The sequence below is a fragment of the Bufo bufo genome, chromosome 11 (genome assembly GCF_905171765.1).
Source record: "Bufo bufo chromosome 11, aBufBuf1.1, whole genome shotgun sequence".
NCBI classification, from domain to species: Eukaryota; Metazoa; Chordata; class Amphibia; order Anura; family Bufonidae; genus Bufo; species Bufo bufo.
This window is the reverse complement of record NC_053399.1, coordinates 63,267,972-63,289,439: the sequence shown is the minus strand read 5'-3', so window position 1 is coordinate 63,289,439 and position 21,468 is coordinate 63,267,972. Positions and strand designations below refer to the sequence as shown.

Here is a 21,468-nt window from a genome sequence, read left to right as displayed (position 1 = left end):
ACACAACGCACAAGTGATGCGTGAAAATCACCGCTCATCTGCACAGCCCCATTGAAGTGAATGGGTCCAGATTCAGTGCGGGTGCAATGCGTTCACCTGACGCATTGCACCCGCAAGGAATTCTCGCCCAGGTGAAAAGGGCCTAAATCAGCATTGCATCCTCTTCTTTTCACAGGATCATGGGCGCCATGGTGGTTGGAGCCCCATCAATCAAGTAATGGCATAACCTACGTAGACATATGCAGTCATATTAGAAGATGGAAGGATTGAAGCCATATCTAAATTGTCAGATCTTTTCATACTTTTCCATTTTCTGACCCTTCATTTGCAATATTATTCTGTTGCGATAAAGAGCTTTTAGTCATCATGATGTTTTCTGTCCTCCGATTGGTTTGTCTGGAGTCCTCTGACTGTCTCTTAGATTCTTCATAGGGCTTCACTGGTTGTTCACAATCTAAAGGCAGATCTTTCTTTTGTGGTGTGCAGCAAAGCAAGGCGCGAAGCTCATGTCGAAACTTAGGGCTAAGGCCCAAGTATATCATTGGATTATAGAAACTTGCTGATTTGGCAAAGAGTGTGGCTACCACTGTGGTAAGTGCTGGCACTTGATAACCACAAGCCGACCACATCGATATAACAGCGTATGGAGACCATGCTAGCACAAATGCTGTGCAGATAACAAATGACACCTATGGAATAGAAGGAATACGTAATATAGGTTAGTTTGGTGGCAAAAAGACAATAAATTGTCCTCTCAGCTATTTCCCCCTATTTCTTTGGCTCTTTATTACACATCTTTTACAACCTGATAAAGTAGGCAATTCGTCCCCAAAACATGCTGTTAACACTCATCTTTAAAAAAAAAAGTTTGATTGAAAAAGTTACCTGGGATTTATCTTCTGCCTCCCCTCAATGACACCGCCACCACAGGATTGTTTTTCTTTTCAAACTCACCTCCTCTTTATGTCATCACTTATAGACACGGTATGATTTGGAATTTGTGTGTTCAGTATATGAGGCATAATTCATACTGTATGTACTGAATATGTTGGTAATTTGTATATGTACAGTATATGGAAGTATTTGTATGCTCAGTGTATGGTGTTATTTACGTAGTATATGGTGCAATTTTTTATATACACTGAATATGCATATAGTATTTATACAGTATGTGGAGGTATAAGGTTACTGTCACACTAGCGTTAATATTTTCCGGTATTGAGATCCGTCATAGGGTCTCAATACCAGAAAAAAACACTTCCATTTTGTCCCTATTCATTGTTAATGGGGAAAAAAAGTAACTGAACAGAACGTAATGCTCCAAAATGCATTCCGTTCCGTACTCATAACGGAGAGCAAACCGCAGCATACTCCGCAAGTTTGCAAAATGGGTGCAGACCCTTTCATACGGCCATGTGAATGGGCCCTTAGTAAGAGTGGGCTGGTCCTGCTTCCTGCTAGGAGGGAGAATACCTATTGAAAGGAAGCAGAGGAGAAAGGAAGCACACTACAGAGCTCCTGCTCCTAAAGAGGATTCTTTTGAGAGATCAAAGAAATAAATCCCCAAGTAAAGAGTGAACAGCAACAACTACGGCTATAAGAACTATGGCCATTTCTTCAATACTACAATACTACATTTCCACTACACCGATCCCCAGGGAGCAATGGCCTGAGGGAGTACACCATGACACAATACTTCATCAGAGCCAATATCTCTCCCATCCTCTGCACTGGCTCCTCGGTAGCTTGCTGCATATGTTCAGTATGTGGTGATATTTATTCTAGTAAAAATATATTTTCGTTTATTTTTTATGATTTTTTTTTCTTTTTTCCTCTGCCCTCCCCAAGCTCTTGAACACAGTGACAACAATAGTAAATAATGTCTGAGTGACACTGATATTATAAATAGTTATGGGTAAACACACGGTTGATGGAGTTAACATACATGTTTAAAAACACACCGCACCGCGCATCGGCACATGTGTTATGCTTTTTCATATTCCAATGCTTCCAAAAATTGTCCTTTATCAGAGGCAGATGATGTTTAAACACACACGGTGTTATGGGACAAATTTTTTATTTTTTTTTAAAGTGGCTTGTTGGGCAGCCATGCGTCCAAAAATTATGCCTTAACGTGGTTAAAATGCCTGCCCATATAAAATGCACAAGTGTTATTGTCTAAAGAAAAAGTGTCTTGTTGTGAACGAGCCTATACAAATTATCCCTTTAATTGGGAGCAGCAATAGTGCAATGTAGATGTGGAAAGGGTAATAAGAGGCACGTGGCCACAATAGTGGTGGCAGCAGGAGCAAAATGGCATGGAAGATACAAGGCTATAAGTCAGCTGTCCATGGGTAGTAATAGTAATAGTAGTACTAGTAGTAGTGGTAGTGGAAGTAGTGGCAGATACTTCGCGTTAATAGTGGTGGCAGTAGGGGATTAGCAATAATGAGGAGCAGCAGCTGAGGCGGTGGTAGCAGCAGCCATATGGTACATGTTGGCAGACAGCAGTATGATGGAGGCATCAGCAGCCTTACAGAACATGATGGTCAGCAGGCTAAAGCAGTGGCATGATGGCGGGAGTGGCATGATGGCGGCAGCAGCTATACAGAACATGGCGGTCAGCAGACCGCAGCAGTGGCATGATGGCGGAAGCGACATGATGGAGGCAGGACAGAAGGCAGGCAGCGACAGTGACAAGATAGGACATCAGCAAGGCCAAATCTATTCATCGGCCTAAGCGTAGGAGTGAGAAATTCCTCCTGAATCCAGGATTTGTTCATATTGATAAAAATGATGTTTTGGACACTAGTGGAGGACAACTTGGTCTATTAGGGTGTCACCATGCCCCCCTGCGGTGCTGAAAACTTTCTCTGAGATGACACTAGGCTGGGCAAGAAGGAAGCGAGAGAGAGTGCTATGCCAGTTCGGTCCACTGCTCCAGTCTGCCTAGCCAAAAATCCATGGGATCAAGGAATAGGTTATGTGCCAGAGACTGGCCAGAATGTAGGTAGGCGTTAAGCTGGGAACTGTCGGCTTGCTGACTGGCCTCAGCCCGGCGTTGCACGTGGAAAAACTGCCCCGTCATGTTGAGGAGATTGAGATTGCTTCTGTAAATGGCTGCTCCGGCTTCTGCTGCCTTAGGCAACGAGAGGGGAGTGATTCTGTGGGCGGCCGGAGGGGGCCTCTCTTTCAGACATGCTGACAGGCGGCGTCTGTTCACCATAAGCTGCGGGAAGCTGCATACACAGTGTTCCATGTTAATAACGTAATTTGGCTTCCCTGCTGGATAGCAGTGGTTCTAAAAGCACATCTAATCAGTAATCAAAAGACTGCTTGATGTCAACGATATGCCTGCCACTGCATAAGCAAGTAAGCATACAGCTCGTCGTTCTGGCCAGTGTGCCTGAGGAGCCAGTTCTTTCTTTGTCCCCCACTTAGATGATTAGGTGTCCTGCCGGTGCCATCATCATCATTGTCCTGTTGCTCCTCCACCTTCTTCTCCTCTTGCAGTGGTAGCTCCTTTTACTCACCTTCCTTCTCCATGGCAGATTCCCTTTGTGGGTCCCCAATAGCTACAGGGAAGACAGCTTGCATGGGATCAGCATCTGTTCTAAGATAAATATGAGGGGATAACATCGTTCATGTTGCAGATGTCCCTGCTGACAACCTTTGTGGCCTCTTTGAAGGGTTTTGGCACCTGACAGGAGTCTTGAATGAGCTGTCACTGCCTAACCTCGAAGCAACACATGCTCTTTGCTGCTGAGTGCTACGGACAAAATAGTTCACGGGTTTCCGCTGCTCGTACAAACGCTCGAGCATGTGCAATATGTAATTCCAGTGAGTTGGCATGTCGAGGAATAAGCATTGTAGTAGCAGGCCTTATCGTAGCTGCAAGTCCAGTAGAACGTTCCGGATCAAGTAAGAATTGCTGAAATGCTTGGACAGTCTCCTGGACTTTGCCAGCACCTTGTGCAAGGGAGTGTACTTATTTAGAAAGTGTTGCACAGCTAGGTTGAGGATGTGCACCGTGCAGGGAGCATGTGTCATTTCCCACAGGTTCAGGGTGCAATGGCTCGGTTCAGCGTCTGGGGTATCCCTCGTCCCTTAGGAGGTTTCTACGAAATATGTCCATCTTATAGAGCAAGTAAATGTGACGCCAGCTGTGGTTAAGCAACGGATGCTCAAGGTTCCCTTTGTAGATGGTAATGTTGGTACCCAGAGGTAGGATTGCCAGAGTGGTGCAGGGTGGCCTACAGTCTCTGTAGATGTTATGTACACATGTCACGGTGTTCCTACCTGGATATCAGTGGATCCCAGAAGTAATGTGGTCCGAAGCAGTGCAAAAGGGTAGTTAACTTGGATAGTGTAGAAATAAAGTTGAGTCTGTATGGAAGTTTAATAGTTGATTTACTTTGCATAAACGATAATCCAAACAATCCACAGAACAGGTCTTGTTTCCCAACAGGTTTTAGCAGGACTTTGGCAGGAAAATACTTCTGCAAAACAAACTTCTCTCTGCTGAATCTGTAGTGTACTCTCTCAGCTCTGCTTTGTCAGCAATATTAACTAGAAGTGCTTTTCTTTCTGCTTGTTGCTGTTGTTCTAAGTCTGTCTCTTACTGTGATTCTAGGAACTTCTTGTCCTGGCTGGATTTGATGGAGAGCTCAGTCCCGCCGGGACGAGCGTCTGCTGTTTCTCCCTACAGCATGGCATACAGTAACCAACTGTTTCTCCCTAGACCGTACTGTCTCCTCGGAGGAGAGTGTCTAAGAGAGCTGGAAATGCACACTACACGGAGGACCTGGAATAAAGACATAAGATGAAATGGTTATTGCATATACAGACATAAGCAGGGTGTAGGAGTGGTAATGCCATTTGGGAAAAGTTCCAAGGGTACCCAAAGGAAGTTAAAATGCTGCATTAGACTATATATACAGTTACTAACTGATGTAGCGACAGCTACCACAAGGTCTCTGCCCGGACAAGTAGGGTGTCCGAGAACAGTTTCCTGCTTAGGTATAACCAGAGAGCCAAATAGGTGTGCATTAAGCGCTCATTCCTGGCTTTCCTAGATTTACTAGGCCCTAGTACAAAAGAAGGCTTGGGGGGGGGGTCTTCACTCTGATATCCCACCAGTATGCAATGAAACTCCAGCAAATAGAAGGGTGGCCTTCCAGCAACAAGGCCTAATCATGCTTTACGCTTTGTCACCTTGATGATTGAAACAGGTAGCTAAAACATATAGGTCTCTAAGGCAAGGCCTAAAGCCTTAGTACACAAACTAGGAGGAGTGACCGGTATTCTCCCATATTTTCATGAGGACTATTTCCTCAAAACACACAGAATAGCAGCGGGTTACCCTTACAAAGTGTGCAGCAACAATACATAACAATATCATACCTAGGCTTTCTAGCTAACACTAGAGAAATACAGGACCATTAGTATTTTTAAGTCCTCAGAGGCAGTCCGTATGAGTAATAAAGCAAAAACGCTAACTATCTGACTAGCAATATAAAGTCCAGAGTCCATTTAGGAGAGTGCAAAAGAGGTCACATTGTACTCGTGAAAGAGACCATGCAATGGGTTAAGAAGCTTGAACGTTGCTGAAACTTTAAAACGTTAGTGCAAAAATATTACAGTAGAAATCACAAAGAGCTCAGGAATACTTGAGGTTATTCTTTGGGTGCTTGCATGTAACGTTGCAAAGCAGGAACATATAATGCAAAAAGAGATTTATAATCCACATGAGGTAGTAAGGTTATTTGTAATCCACATGGGGTATAGTTGAAGTTTGGAGTCCATGAAGTTCAGGCGCAAAAAGGAAGGGTGAAAAAGAAAAAGAAAATATAACCACAAAACAAGGGGCAAGTTTCTTAAGATGTGTCAATGGCTTGGCTCCTATTGTCTCTATAGTTAAATATTCATTTCAAATAATTCCCGATAACAGGCAGGTGGATTACCTTTATTGGTCCGTTGGGATCTCCACAAGGGCAGTTCAGAGTCTCCGGGGGTAGAAGTAGCGTCCGGGACTTGTGAAGGAGGATCAGCCACTGGTCTTGGTTCTGCAGATGCAGGGGTTGCAGGAATCGGCGTCAGAACTCAAATTTGAGGCAGAGAGAGCCACTGAAGGGAGTCCATCATGGATGACAACTTTGTTGGAGTCTCGGTCACTTGAGGCAATGGTGGTTTCGGTAATTTATCCACTACTCTTGGCTGTTCCTGAGCAGGTTCCCCCAGGCACTTTGCTAAGTACCTTTATCCACTCTCTGGATCTCATAGACCTCCGATGAGGGGACAGCCACGACTGTGTATGGTTCGCGTTCCCAGCGACTATCCAACTTGCTTACTGGGTGATTGCTTCTGAGCTAAACCTTGTCTCCTGGTTGCAAGAGCTCAGCATGTGCATGTTGCTCAAAGTCCTGTTTTTGTTTTTGTTGAGCTTTCTCTATTTTTGAGTCCACTATTTCTCTGGCATCCTCTAAGCGCTTCTGATGCTCTTTGACCCACTCAGATTGGGGAAGGAGTGCTTCAGAGTCCTGCACAGGGATGTCAAGGGCAAGGTCTGAAGGTAAACGACCCTGCCTTCCAAACATGAGGTAGTATGGGGAGTACCTGGTGGAGCAGTGAGTTCTGTTGTTGTACAGGTACACTAGTTCAGGCATAAGCAAAGGCCACTCAGTTCTCTTGTGAGGTGGTACAGCCTTGAGCAATATTGATCTGGGTTTGGGTCATCTTTGCGCACAGGTCATTTCCCTGTGGGTGATATATGCGATGGTCCTGTTTTTTGCAGCTGTACAAGACACACAATTTTGTTGCTTGACTCCTGTTCTTTAGTATAACAGTACGCGGCACACAGTGGGGTAATATTTGCATGCTGTTTGTGACGCCAAATGATTGCAATGGCCCGATTCAGCATCTAGGGCAGTGATGGTGAACCTATGGCACGGGTGCCAGAGGCGGCACTCAGAGTCCTCTCTGTGGGCACCCACACCCTGGAAAAAGTCTATGGTGTACCAATATGCCTTAGACTTTTCCTGTCAGTCATCAGCGCAGGGCGCACTATGAACAGCACAGGCAGCGCACTGAATGTAGGCAGGATATTATAGCTAAATAATAAAGTACATAGAAGATATACTATATTGGACTGTAGTATTCAAGGTAAATTGCTGTGTTGGCACTTTGCGATAAATAAGTGGGTTTATGTTGCAGTTTGGGCACTCGGTCTGTAAAAGGTTCGCCATCACTGATCTAGGGCATCCCTCACCCCTTAATGTTTCTACAAAATATGTCCCTCTTATAGAGCAAGTAAACGTGACGCCAGCTGCGGTTAAGCAGCGGAAGCTCAATGCTCCCTTTGTAGATGGTAATGTTGGTAGCCAGAGGTAGGATTGCCAGAGTGGTGCAGGGTGGCCTACAGTCTCTGTAGATGTTATGTACACGTGTCCACAGAACAGGTCTTGGTTCCCAACAGGTTTTAGCAGGACTTTGGCAGGCAAATAATTCTGCAAAACAAACTTCTCTATGCTGAATCTGTAGTGTACTCTCTCAGCTCTGCTATGTCAGCAATATTAAATTCCTTTCTGCTTGTTGCTGTTGTTCTAAGTCTGTCTCTCACTTTGATTCCAGGAACTTCTTCTCCTGGCTGGATTTTATGGAGAGCTCAGTCCCTCGGTGACGAGCGTCTGCTGTTTCTCCCTACAGCGTGGTATACAGGAACCAACTGGTTCTCTCTAGACCGTACTGTCTCCTCGGAGGAGAGTGTCTAAGAGAGCTGGAAAGCCAGGGCCCACCCTCTGTAAAGTAGCACTGCCAAGTCTGCTGCAACCCGCTGGAGAACCAGGTTATTACATGAACAATACAAATGCATAAGAAAAAATGCACACTACATGGAGGACCTGGAATAAAGGCATAAGATGAAATGGGTATTGCGTATACAAACATAAACAGGATGTAGGAGTGGTAATGCCACTTGGGGGCGTTACATTGGTTGCCAGGATGTTGCCCATTGTCGCTGACTACCTTGCCCAGTTGGAGTCAACAGAGTAACAACTAGTGATGAGCGGCAGGGGCAATATTCGAATTCGCGATATTTTGCGAATATTTTGTAGAATATTCATCATATATTCGTGAATTCCAGATTATATTCTTGATTACGAAAATCATCACGAAGCGGGTGCAATGACAGGGAGCTGCGATAGCGCTGCCCCCGTCATTGTACCCATCAGATGCCGCGTTCATACATAATCCCGGCATCTAAGTGTATAAAAAGTGTAAAATTAACATATATTTTTTTTATCAAACCATCTTGCTTACAGATCTGGCGTGAAATCTCACGCAGCGCGAGATTACTGTACATCATCACGCCGGCTGGCATGATGACGTCATACGTCACTGCGCATGGAATTTCGTCCGAGATCTTGTTTCACCAAATAACTGGCTTCTTCAGGGGATTGGGCAGCAATTGCTGCCCAATCCCCTAAAGAAGCCAGTTATCTGGTGAAACATGTCGGGGGGCATATTTAGTTTTTAAGTTCAGCGATTTACTCCACTGTCAAATAGATAGTAGTAGTCCGGCTGGCCTACTTACCAGAGCTAGAGTAGTGTAGCAGAGTAACACGGCATTAAAACCGTGAACGTACCGCATGCAGCTTGCACCAAATAAAGGGATAGGCATTAATCAGTTAGCGCATGGTATTACCTATGCGCTGTACATATAGTGAGATGAAGGATTTCAGCTCTAACAATTTAGCCTAACTGTAGGTGTAACTGCTAGTGGTATTAAGGCAGCAAACTGCCTGTAAGTGACAGGGGTGAGAGTGTGTGCACATGCTCTCCCCCTTGACCAATGAGCAATTTCTGATTGTACAGAGGTGTGATCACTGTATTTTTAACCTTTTTCTTTTGGTTCGTTAATTAAAATTAAACATAATCAAGGTTCAAAGCACATATTTTAACCCAAACTAAAAATAAAAGTGAAGTATTAAAATTTTCACCTGGGGCAAGACGGGTTCAACGCCTGCTTAGGCATTTGTAAATAAATTATTTGATAAACCTTACCATGGGTAGGTCCCGATTTGATTAACAGTCTCTCCCCTTCAATAGGGTTGACTCTAAACCACAAGCCATCATTAGTTCTCCAAAAGGCTGTACCAGCCCTGCACACGTATGTTGAGCAGAAGGTGGGACAGTTCTTGATCTTGTCGGTGTCTGCTAAAGTTTATGACAGCACCGACGTGTGGAGCTGTAACTACTGTATGGTCAAGGACAATATATGTCCTTTACGGCCCACTGGGTAAATGTGGTTCCTGCCCAACCACACCAGCAACTTGGCAAGGTGACGGCAATGCCGCCTCCACTTTCTCAAGCTGTGAGTCCTGCACCAATGTCCTCCTCTGCCTCCTCTTCCTCAACTTTGTCCTCAGTCTCCACTGCAGGCACAATTTAGTGTGCTCCTCCAGCATACCACCTATGCAGAGCACAGTGGTGTCACAGTGTTCTGCACCTGGTTTGTCTGGGCGGACTGAATCACACTGGGGAGGGGGGGAACTGCTCCACGTCCTTCAAAAGGAAATCGAATCCTGGCTATCTCCTCACAAATTAAGATCGGAACCGTGGTCACTGATAACAGGAAAAACATTGTGTCAGCACTGCATCAAGAAGGGCTGACCAATGCATGGTGCACGTCTTTAATCTGGTTGTAAAGCAGTTCCTGAATACTTCCACCCAACAGCAAGACATCTTGAAAATGGCCAGAAAACTTTGCATGCACTTCAGCCACTCTTACTCAGCAAAACACACCATCCTTGAGCTGCGAAGGCAGAATAGCGTTCTCCAACATGACCTCATATGCAAAATTCCTACCCATTCGAACTCCACCCTCCACATGTTGGACCAACTATATGAGCAGAGAAAAACCGTGAACAATTTCTTGATGAAGCAGGTGGACTGGAGTACTCCCCTGTGTAACTTCAACATTAGCCATTGGCAGCTCATGCATGACACCTGCCATTTTCTTAGGCCCTTTGAGGAGGCTACTTTATTTGTGAATCACCAGGATTATGTGATGAACAATTTTATTCCATTCTTTCATGTTCTGGAGCAGATGCTGATAAATCTGGCTGACCAGGGGACAGTAGACGTGGTAGCTATATATCATGGCCTGCTGAGCACTGTGTGGGCTTAACTGGCAGAGGAGTAGGACATTCACGCACAAGCAATGTTTAAATAAATGGGTGGTTTATCTGCAGAAGTGACAGAAGAGGAGCAGGAGGAGCTGGAGGGCAATGAGAAGGACCAGGCTGATGACCCCGACACACTGTGGCAGTATGCAGTGGAGACATAGGCAGGGAGTCCCGCCAAGTCACTTGCGCAAATGGCCAGATGCATGCTAAGTTGCTTGCATAGCGACAGCCGTATTATCATCATTTGGCAAAGGGATGACTTCTGGCTTTCCACCATGTTAGACCCTCATTACTGGTCAAAAATGGGGGCCTTTTTTCTACCTGCTGAGAGGGAAGATAAACTCAAATACTATCAAGACATCCTATGTAGTCAGTTGTTCGCTGCCTATGCACCATCGCCCATCCTCACGAAGGCCTGCCCGGGGAAGCCCTCTGCACTCACGCTCCACTGCCATGACACTGCATCACAAGCTCTATCAGCAGCAACTTAAGTCTGGAGTCTGTAATGGGCACTTCACCCGCCTACTGAAGAAATCACCCAGCACCAGCAGAACATGGAGAAAAACCTGAACCAGCAGGTGGTGGCATACTTGGTCTGCACCCTGCCACCCCAGATCCAAGATCCCCTGGACTACTGGGCAGCCAAACTTAATTTGTGGCCGCAACTGGCCAAGTTTGCCCTGGACAAGCTTTCCTGCCCAGCCAGTAGTGTGGCATCAAAGTGGGTGTTTAGTGCAGCGGGGAGCATAGTTACCCCAAAGAGAACTCGCCTTTCCACACAAAATGTTGAAAAACTAACTTTTGTAAGGGTGAATCATGAATGGATCAGCCTCACACCAGTGCCTGATGCATCAGACTAGATCATTCTGGGTACCACACCAAAACATTTTGAAAAAAGACCTGTTTCTTCTGGCCTCCTGCTTCAGCCACTAGTTTGATTCTGCCACCCACATGATGCCACACACCTGCTGCCTCTGCTGCCATCTTCTCCTACTGCCACTATCTTGTGCTGTTACTTCCACTGTTGTTGCCCTTGACCTCCCCACTCTGTGACTGAGCCTCGATGTTGACTCCTTATGCGGTTACCACCCTCCCCACTCTCTGACAGGGCCACTTTGCTGACTCCTTATGTGTTTGCCACCCTCCCCGCTCTGTCACTGGGCCACTATGTTGACTGCTTCTGCAGTTGCCAGCCTCCCTACTCTGTGATGGGGCCACTGTGTTAACTCCTCATGCAGTTGTCACCCTCCCTACTCTATGACAGGGCCACTGTGTTGACTCCTCATGGATTTGCCAGCCTTCTGAGTCTGTGATGGGACCACTGTGTTATCTCCTCATGCGGTTGTCACCCTCCCCACTCTTTGACTGGGCCACTGTGTTGACTTCTCATGCGGTTTCCACCCTCCCCAGTCTGTGACGGGGCCACTAGGTTGACTCCTCATGCGGTTGCAAATATTCCAATCACGTGTCATCTATGTTTTAGATCCACCCCTTTTTTGGGGGCCTTAACAATACTGATCAATTACTAAAAAGATAGGTTTCGGTTTTTTGGGGTTGTTCTTGTGACGGATTAGAGGAAGGGAAAAATAAACAGTGACATCAACACAAACTTACTGCTGGCACCCTATCCACTCTGTTATGAGCCGTTTACTTGTATCAGAGTGTAACAGAACAGGTTCTGCAGCAATCTATGTGGAATCAACAGACTGTGTAAAAGGAGAGAGCTCTTTCACTCTATAGTAGAATCTTGTGTGGACCGCATGCACGCCAATATAGGGGCCCCATATAGAGATCCATTGTGTGGGGCTCTCTGATTACATAATTCCGATATTATCCTGTATATACTTACCTCCATAATTCTCAGTTCAACAAGTCCTGATCTCTATGAATTGTATGAAATCTGGATTATCTTTATGTAGTTCTCCATGATATCTCTGGATTTGCGTTGTGTCATTTCCCCTATGTACAGTCGTGGCCAAAAGTTTTGAGAATTACATAAATATTGGAAATTGGAAAAGTTGCTGCTTAAGTTTTTATAATAGCAATTTGCATATACTCCAGAATGTTATGAAGAGTGATCAGATGAATTGCATAGTCCTTCTTTGCCATGAAAATTAACTTAATCCCCAAAAAACTTTTCCACTGCATTTCATTGCTGTCATTAAAGGACCTGTTGAGATCATTTCAGTAATCGTCTTGTTAACTCAGGTGAGAATGTTGACGAGCACAAGGCTGGAGATCATTATGTCAGGCTGATTGGGTTAAAATGGCAGACTTGACATGTTAAAAGGAGGGTGATGCTTGAAATCATTGTTCTTCCATTGTTAACCATGGTGACCTGCAAAGAAACGCGTGCAGCCATCATTGCGTTGCATAAAAATGGCTTCACAGGCAAGGATATTGTGGCTACTAAGATTGCACCTCAATCAACAATTTATAGGATCATCAAGAACTTCAAGGAAAGAGGTTAAATTCTTGTTAAGAAGGCTTCAGGGCGTCCAAGAAAGTCCAGCAAGCGCCAGGATTGTCTCCTAAAGAGGATTCAGCTGCGGGATCGGAGTGCCACCAGTGCAGAGCTTGCTCAGGAATGGCAGCAGGCAAGTGTGAGCGCATCTACACGCACAGTGAGGCAAAGACTTTTGGAAGATGGCCTGGTGTCAAGAAGGGCAGCAAAGAAGCCACTTCTCTCCAAATAAAACATCAGGGACAGATTGATCTTCTGCAGAAAGTTTGGTGCATGGACTGCTGAGGACTGGGGCAAAGTGATATTCTCCGATGAAGCCTCTTTCTGATTGTTTGGGGCATCTGGAAAAAGGCTTGTCAGGAAGAAGAAAAGGTGAGCGCTACCATCAGTCCTGTGTCATGCCAACAGTAAAGCATCCGGAGACCATTCATGTGTGGGGTTGCTTCTCATCCAAGGGAGTGGGCTCACTCACAATTTTGCCCAAAAACACAGCCATGAATAAAGAATGGTACCAAAACACCCTCCAACAGCAACTTCTTCCAACGATCCAACAACAGTTTGATGAAGAACAGTGCATTTTTCAGCACGATGGAGCACCGTGCCATAAGGCAAAAGTGATAACTAAGTGGCTCGGGGACCAAAATGTTGACATTTTGGGTCCATGGCCTGGAAACTCCCCAGATCTTAATCCCATTGAGAACTTGTGGTCAATCCTCAAGAGGCGGGTGGACAAACAAAAACCCACTAATTCTGACAAACTCCAAGAAGTGATTATGAAAGAATGGGTTGCTATCAGTCAGGAATTGGCCCAGAAGTTGATTGAGAGCATGCCCAGTCAAATTGCAGAGGTCCTGAAAAAGAAGGGCCAACACTGCAAATACTGACTCTTTGCATAAATGTCATGTAATTGTCGATAAAAGCCTTTGAAACGTATGAAGTGCGTGTAATTATATTTCACTACATCACAGAAACAACTGAAACAAAGATCTAAAAGAAGTTTAGCAGCAAACTTTGTGAAAACTAATATTTGTGTCATTCTCAAAACTTTTGGCCACGACTGTATCTAGCAATAAGTTGGATAATTATATTTCTATATTATTGAATGTATGTAACCCAATTTTTTTTTACAGTGGCTCTATTATGGCTCATTTCATTTATTATATATTATTCCACATAAAAATGTGACCGCTGATAAAGGTCTGATGTGACCGAAACGTCCGGTCTAGATATTCTGTTTGTACCTTGAAGATAAACATTGGGCAATTGGATGAAACTACTGCGAAACTAAATAAATAGTTTAATTGCAACACTGAAAATCTGTGTGCCTCAATTTCACTATACAGTGCTGCCCATAATCATTCATATCCCTGGCAAATTTTTACTTTTATTCAACCAGCAACTAATAAGGCACACAAAAGCTCGCTTGGCCTTTGGAAAAGCTCATCTGGACAAAGAAGAAGACTTCTGGTCTTCTGCATTATGGTCAGATGAAACAAAAATTGAATTGTTTGGTCACAATGATGTTTTCTTCATTTGGTATAAAAAAGGAGAAGCCTTCAACCCAAAGAACACCATCCCCACTGTCAAACATGGTGGTGGGAACCTAATGCTTTGGGGGTGTTTTTCAGCCAATGGACCAGAGAAACTTGGCCTTGGGCACCAGTGGACATTTCAGCATGACAATGACCCAAAACACACAGCAAAAGTGGTGAAGAAATGGTTAGCAGACAATAACATTAACGTTTTGGAGTGGCCCAGCCACTCCAAAGTCCAGATTTGAATCCAATTGAGAATCTGTGGAGGGAGCTAAAGATCAGGGTGATGGCAAGAAGACCCTCCAACCTGAAAGATTTGGAGGTCATTGCTAAAGATGAATGGGCAAGAATACCGGTGGAGACATGCAAATAGCTGGTCTGCAATTATAGTAAGCGTTTGATTGCTGTAATAGCCAATAAAGGCTTTTCTATTGATTATTGAGAAGGGTATGAATAGTTTTGGACGGGACACTTTTTTCTCAAATGTAAATAAAAGCTGAGAAATGTTTTTTTTCCCCACAATAATGCCTCTTGTACATCGTCTTATTATCTTTTGGGAGACACCTAGGTCATTTCCCGTCAGAAAATTACTTGCTGGTTGAATAAAAGTAACTTTAAGTCAAAATTTGCCTGGGGTGTGAATAATTATGGGCAGCACTGTATATAGTAGAATCTTGGGCCACTGCACAGTTCTTTATACCTGATGCTAACATTGACTTGTAAGGCTGAGTTCACACTTTAGTTATCTGGTCAGTTTCGGACCCGTAACTGACCAAATAAGTGAAGTGTGAACTGATTCTAAGAGTGACGCCTGTCAACTGTCTGTCATACTGACACACAGTAACTGGTTCACTACCACAGCGGACTAGCTATGCATGTTTCTGCAATGCACAGTAATGTACAACAATATACAGGCTCACTGCAGCCGCAAAATAGTTGATTTTTATCGCACTTACTCACAAATTAATTCTGTCCGAATCGAATTTAAAAAAAAAAACTTCGCTCATCTCTAGCCATCACCTTGTGGTGCAAATGTATTTTGGTATAATGGTGAGACCGAGGTTGGTATAACAAATCCACAGCAGGTGGTCAGCATGTGATCCACATAAACACTATTCACATAAAATTCAGGCTTTACAGTCGATTCATGTAGTACCCAAAGGTTCTGCATTGAGGCTAGCTTCTCTCTCTGTCAATCAGACTGGTCAATCTCTCCTTTTCCCAGCCTAAATGCACTTTCTCTATCAACAGATATATGTACAGTGGACTTTTTCCACCCTTTAATGTGACATATAAACTGTACCACTCAATTGAAAAACAAACTGAAATCTTTTAGGTGGAGGGAAGAAAACACAAAACTAAAATAATGTGGTTGCATAAGTGTGCACACCATCTTATAACTGGGGATGTAGCTGTGTTCATAATTAAGCAATCACATTCAAAATCATGTTAAATAGGAGTCAGCATACACCTGCCATCATTTAAAGCCATGGTCCACAGAGAGCTTCCAAAACATCAGAGGGATCTCATTGTTAAATGAGGGTATCAGTCAGGAGAAGGATACAAAATAATTTCCAAGGCATTAGATATACCATGGAACACAGTGAAGACAGTCATCATCAAGTGGAGAAAATATGGCACAACAGTGACATTACCAAGAACTGGACGTACCTCCAAAATTGATGAAAAGACGAGAAGAAAACTGGTCTGGGAGGTTACCAAGAGGCCTACAGCAACATTAAAGGAGCTGCAGGAATATCTGGCAAGTACTGGCTGTGTGGTACATGTGACAACAATCTCCCGTATTCTTCACATGTCTGGGCTATGGGGTAGAGTGGCAAGACGAAAGCCTTTTCTTATGAAGAAAAACATCCAAGCCAGGCCACATTTTGCAAAAACACATCTGAAGTCTCCCAAAAGCATGAGGGAAAAGGTGTTATGGTCTGATGAAACCAAGGTTGAACTTTTTGGCTATAATTCCAAAAGATATGTTTGGCGCAAAAACAACACTGCACATCACCAAAAGAACACCATACCCACAGTGAAGCATGGTGGTGGTGGCAGCATCATGCTTTGGGGCTGTTGTGGGGTGATCTGAAGAGGGCTGTGCACAGGAGATGCCCTCGCAATCTGACAGATTTGGAGTGTTTTTGCAAAGAAAAGGGGGCAAATCTTGCCAAGTCAAAATGTGCCATGCTGATAGACTCATACCCAAAAAGACTGAGTGCTGTAATAAAATCAAAAGGTGCTTCAACAAAGTATTAGTTTAAGGGTGTGCACACTTATGCAACCATATTATTTTATTTTTGCATTTTTTTTACATCACAGAAACCTGACATTTTAACAGGGGTGTGTAGACTTTTTATATCCACTGTAAGTATATGATATCCACAGTATCCTCAGAGGAATACAATCTTTGAACAGGGGGCCCTCCTGTCCTTTGGTTATGGTGGGCAGCTTGTAGCCTACAGTGTTCCCACCACATGCAGAGGAGGCTATAGCCAGATTATCATCAATTACCATCATTGCCAAAGTCTGCAATCCCTTTCTGTTGGCTAAACCTTCTATATGTCTTTTCCTTTCTGAGGATTGGCACATAAGTTGCTTAAAGGCTGAAGGGGACTGGAAACTCCCTCCTCAGCATTCAGCCATTAACTCCAGAATCTTCCTCCTACCCTGCGTATTTTAGATGGTTTTTAAAGCTTATAAAAACAAAATTAAATTAACTATGTGGAAATGCCCTGACATGGCGTTCAGGCGTTTTCACTGAGATTTAAAATGCTACATCGATAGTAAAACACGTGTTGTACAGTTCTGTAGTTCTGTGCTTATTCCACCCCCATCCTCCACCCATTCCAAATCCAAAACATTTGCATTTCTATTATACTTTTCAAACTACAGCTGTAATAGCAAATAATATGAATTTCAACAATTGTTCAAAATTACCCGTGTGATTTGCCTTTCTATCATTAGTTGCCGCTGACTGATATCCCCACCACGTGAACTTCTGTGGCTTTCCTGAACAGCCCGGATGATTGACACATAGCAGGAGATCATTATCATCACTGGAATGAAGAAGCCCGAAAGGAAGACACCGATGACGTAAAATTTGTATGGTGTGGAACTTGTGGTAAGAGACCAGTCTATTTCACATGTACCATACTTGCTTTCTGTAGAAACATTTGTAGAAGAAATTGAACTAAGAATGATTCATGATAGACGTATACATCTTTCTGGTTATGTCCTGGTCAATGATAAGCAGAAATGTGGTATAGTCGGACATTACGTAAAAAATGTTTTTCCACAAACTAAAGTTCCAAGTGAATGATTATTCTTGCTACACCTGGTAAAGAGGTTATCTCACCTCAAACCTTGGTGGAATATCATTAGGATATGCCACCAATCTCAAATAGGTGCGGATCCCACCTCTGGAACCTATCTCTAGAACCAAGTGCCCAAAGTGAAGGAGAGTGCACCGTGCATGAGCGTCCACCCTTCACTCTTTTGTATGGGAGTGCCAAAATTAACCGAACCCCACGCTATTGATGGAAGTCCCACAGAAATTAATGGAAAGTGCACTGCGCAAGAGCAGCCACCACTCCATACACTTCTGTGGAACTGTCGGAAATAGCCAAGATGGCTATCTTTGGCACTCTTACAGAAATGAACAGAGTGTGGCCACACATGCTCAGCATGCTCTTGTTCACGTTGAGAGCTCCATTCTAGAGAATTTAAATGAGAAAAGCCAACATCATCGCTATCTATTAAAGATCTCATGGTCTGTCTGATCATTATGTCTGTTTTTAGTTATATACCTATGAAGCTGCCCCAACCCAAAACTGGAGATCCAGCCCAGATAATAGCAGAGATCCAGATGACAAGAATGGCCACTGAAATGAAGTCTTTATCCACTTTGTGAGCTACAAAATAGAAAAATCATACATTAACACTAAGACTTTCACATGAACACACGACTTCTTGTTAAGTTTGATCATTTCAGATTACATATACTTTCCAATAACTCTCATATGCCCTCACGTACAGCTCATAAGGGTTTGATTGACAAACACCATGGCAGGAAATTATCATGAAGGAAAGTTTTAAGTCAGTTTGGAGTCTCCATTGCATGTTGTATGATTAATGTGGCAGATCTTAAAACACTTTTTCTATAGCTGTTGCTCCAGTTTTCTACACTGTCTCTTACTGGAGTTAGATTGTGCCATTTTGTGATGATTTAAAACTCATGTTTCAAGTGTTAATACTGTACCTTGATGGGGACGGCATCCCTTGGCATAGCGAAGGAGACTGATTGCTGTAAGAGTGTTAATGCTAATCAGGCCAAAGAGGAGTATCAGAAAGCCATCAACCTAATAAGGGTGGAATGATAATCAGGGAAGATTGCAAAAGATTCAAACAAGGTCATTTACTTGGTTTATCTTCAGGTAATACTGGATTCTTTTAACCCAGACAAAAAACCTTGCTGCCTTCCTAACTGAAAGACCAAACAAGGCACTCATGTCACGTATATGTGTTTGCACATATATATGGCTTACATAATAGGGACGTGGGACCTACAGATGTAGTAGGGTTAACACACAAACTCTTAACTCAAATTTCTTAACTCATCGCGTTATCTTGAAACAAAAGCCATTGAAAAGCAATTGAAGGTGTTTGCTTAACACATTTAGTTTAGATAACACGTCTCATAAAGCATGTGTGTTAACTCTTCTATATCTGTATTTAGCCTTATTTTAGTTGGTTATTAAAGGGGTTTTGCATGTTGGGTGGGTTTACAAACTCCCCCCTTCATGGGCAGACCTGCAATGGGAAGCATACTTACCTGCTTCAAGATGCTGGCTCCTGCAATCTCCAGTCTCTGTTGCTCCATCAAAAATTTCCTTTTTGACATCTCTGCAGCCAGTCACTGTGGTGACCTGCTACAAATGGTCATGTGATGCAAGGAGAGCAGATCACCACTACAGCCAGCGATTGGCTGCTGAAGTGTCAAACCAGTTTACAGTACATCCAGGGACCTGAGTGGGGCAGCGAAGGCCGGGAAAAGAAAGAACGGGAGCCAGCACTAGGAAGCAAGTAAGTATGCTTCCCTTCGCAGGTCTGCCGGGGAGTGGGGTGTTGCAAAAATTCCATTCAAATGTGCACAACCCCTTTAAAATAATGCAGCACCACTCGCAGCATTATTTTGGAAGTACAGAAACTGAGTAAACTGAGCTAGAATATTATACGGAATAGAAGAAATTACATTAGTTGGTGACATGTGGCCAAATTAAATTTATAACAGTACCTTTAGCAAACATTACAAAAATAAAATCCTTTCAAACTTCAGGCTGCATTTCTGTGAGATTGTTTGTCATGCAGACTGTTGGAACGTATATCTTGAGTGGATTTAAGTAACCATTCACATTATATCCTTATTGGATTGAATATTTCAAGATATGACATGCTATCATCATAGTCTATCAATTATGCAGCCTCAGGTTTTAGGCTTTTAGCTGCAAATGCTCACACCTTAAAAACATATACTGCTTCTGAAATATACTGGTGTGCACATCTCCAACAATAGTAACTTCACTGTTATCCTGTAGTCCTAGGCTTGATTTACATTAGCCAAGCCTTGATTTGGAAGCACATTCTCCCTACAGCATGATGGCACTTTCTTGGGCACTGTGATGAGCTTGAATGGGCATATATATTGTATATATAAGTGTCATAGCTCCTGATATAGAAATGAGAGCAACAGGTCAAACTTGGTAATGTCAAGCACAAAACATATACATACACCTTACATTGCAAGTCCAGAAACCATCTTTCCCTAGTCCATGAAACAGCTCCACAACTCCTCGAGAGTAGCCAAAAATGGAGATTCCAGCATCAGACACTGCAAGGTTAAATGTCAGAAGATCCTGGGAGTCCAAAGTTTTCCAGCGTCTACACATAATGCAGAATACAGCTCCATTCCCCAACCATGAGAACCAGCCTGTAGATAGCAGAATTAATTCCAGACAACATCATGGCAACATCATGTCTAGTCATCAAATGTCCAATCTAAGTCAGTTTAATTGACTTTAACCTCACCTGTATTTAAACTTTCAACAATATATATATATATAAAATGAAAAGTGTTGTAAAATATGTGACTTCCCTTATGCTATATTGTTACAATTTCTTACCCAGGAGCAGGAGGTAAATGCCAATCACAGTCTCTTCTTCACCAGACGATCTTACACCATAGGATGTGTTGGCCTGTTGGAAAGAGCTGTCTTTCAGGACCACATCCATGATCTCTCCTTGTGAAACTATTTCAGAAGTGTCAGAAGGTACAGGTTGGCTGTGATAGGAGCGGAGAGAAAATACCACTTTCCGTAATTGACTAGTTTTCATTCATAAAGCCCATCAGATGATTGCTTTGCTTTAAAAGCTTTTGCAGTCTGAAGTAAATCTGCCGTGTTAGAGATTCAGAGCTGCCATACTATCAGAATTACACCCTTTTTCGCCTGGATTACATCATAAACCAAACCTTAATCTACTAAAAGCTTTTAAGCAATTGTTTTCAACATGGAAAGATAAGCTACTGTCCTATATTATATCCAAAATTTGCCCTTGGGCAATAAGAACCCAGTTCTACCACCTTGTATGATTTACTGCATAATAAAAACATAATGTTTATTCATTATTTAGTACTAGAAGAAGTACAAGTGCCGATCCTAGTGTCTATCCAAAATGGGAATTATTATTGTTTGACAACAGTATTTCCCAATTTAATAAGGTATTTAAATAATTAATAATCCGCATCGTGGATAGGCACTTGGATGAACAATTGTGGTTTTAATAACGGTAGACTTCTGCAAAGTCAATTCCCATTATTATGACCAATTCCCACTTTTGACGTTGGCAGTGAGTAGAAAATAAAGGAAGTCACGTGTGGTGAGCTGGCCTGGTGGCTACAGAAGGTTTGCGATAGGCAGTCTGCGCACTTATCTCTCGCTGCTGTCATAGGTAAAAGAGTCAATGGGTAAGTAACTGGTTCAGTGATAGAAAATAGAGGGTGGTTATTAACGGTACACACTCAGATTGGGTCACCGTCACCAGTGGGATACCACAGGGGTCAGTAATGGGCCATATTCATCTTTTTGCAGATGACACTAAACTATGTAAAATAATTAACATTAACGAGGACAGTATACTGCTACAGATGCATCTGGATGGATTGGAAGCTTGGGCAGAGAAGTAGCAGATTAGGTTTAACACTGAGAAATGTAAGGTTATG

The 21,468-nt window shown here is 43.3% G+C and overlaps 1 protein-coding gene across 1 annotated transcript; it reads right to left on the bottom strand.

Annotated features, from left to right (window-relative positions):
* Positions 1-296: 296 nt before the first annotated feature.
* LOC120981459 (visual pigment-like receptor peropsin) lies at positions 297-20,480 on the bottom strand. Its single transcript, XM_040410999.1, has 6 exons — positions 20,372-20,480; positions 19,988-20,178; positions 18,451-18,550; positions 17,999-18,103; positions 17,130-17,353; positions 297-689 (listed from the first exon to the last, which is right to left on the bottom strand). The coding sequence occupies exons 1-6, from the start codon at positions 20,478-20,480 to the stop codon at positions 297-299; spliced, it is 1,122 nt and encodes a 373-aa protein (XP_040266933.1).
* Positions 20,481-21,468: the final 988 nt, after the last annotated feature.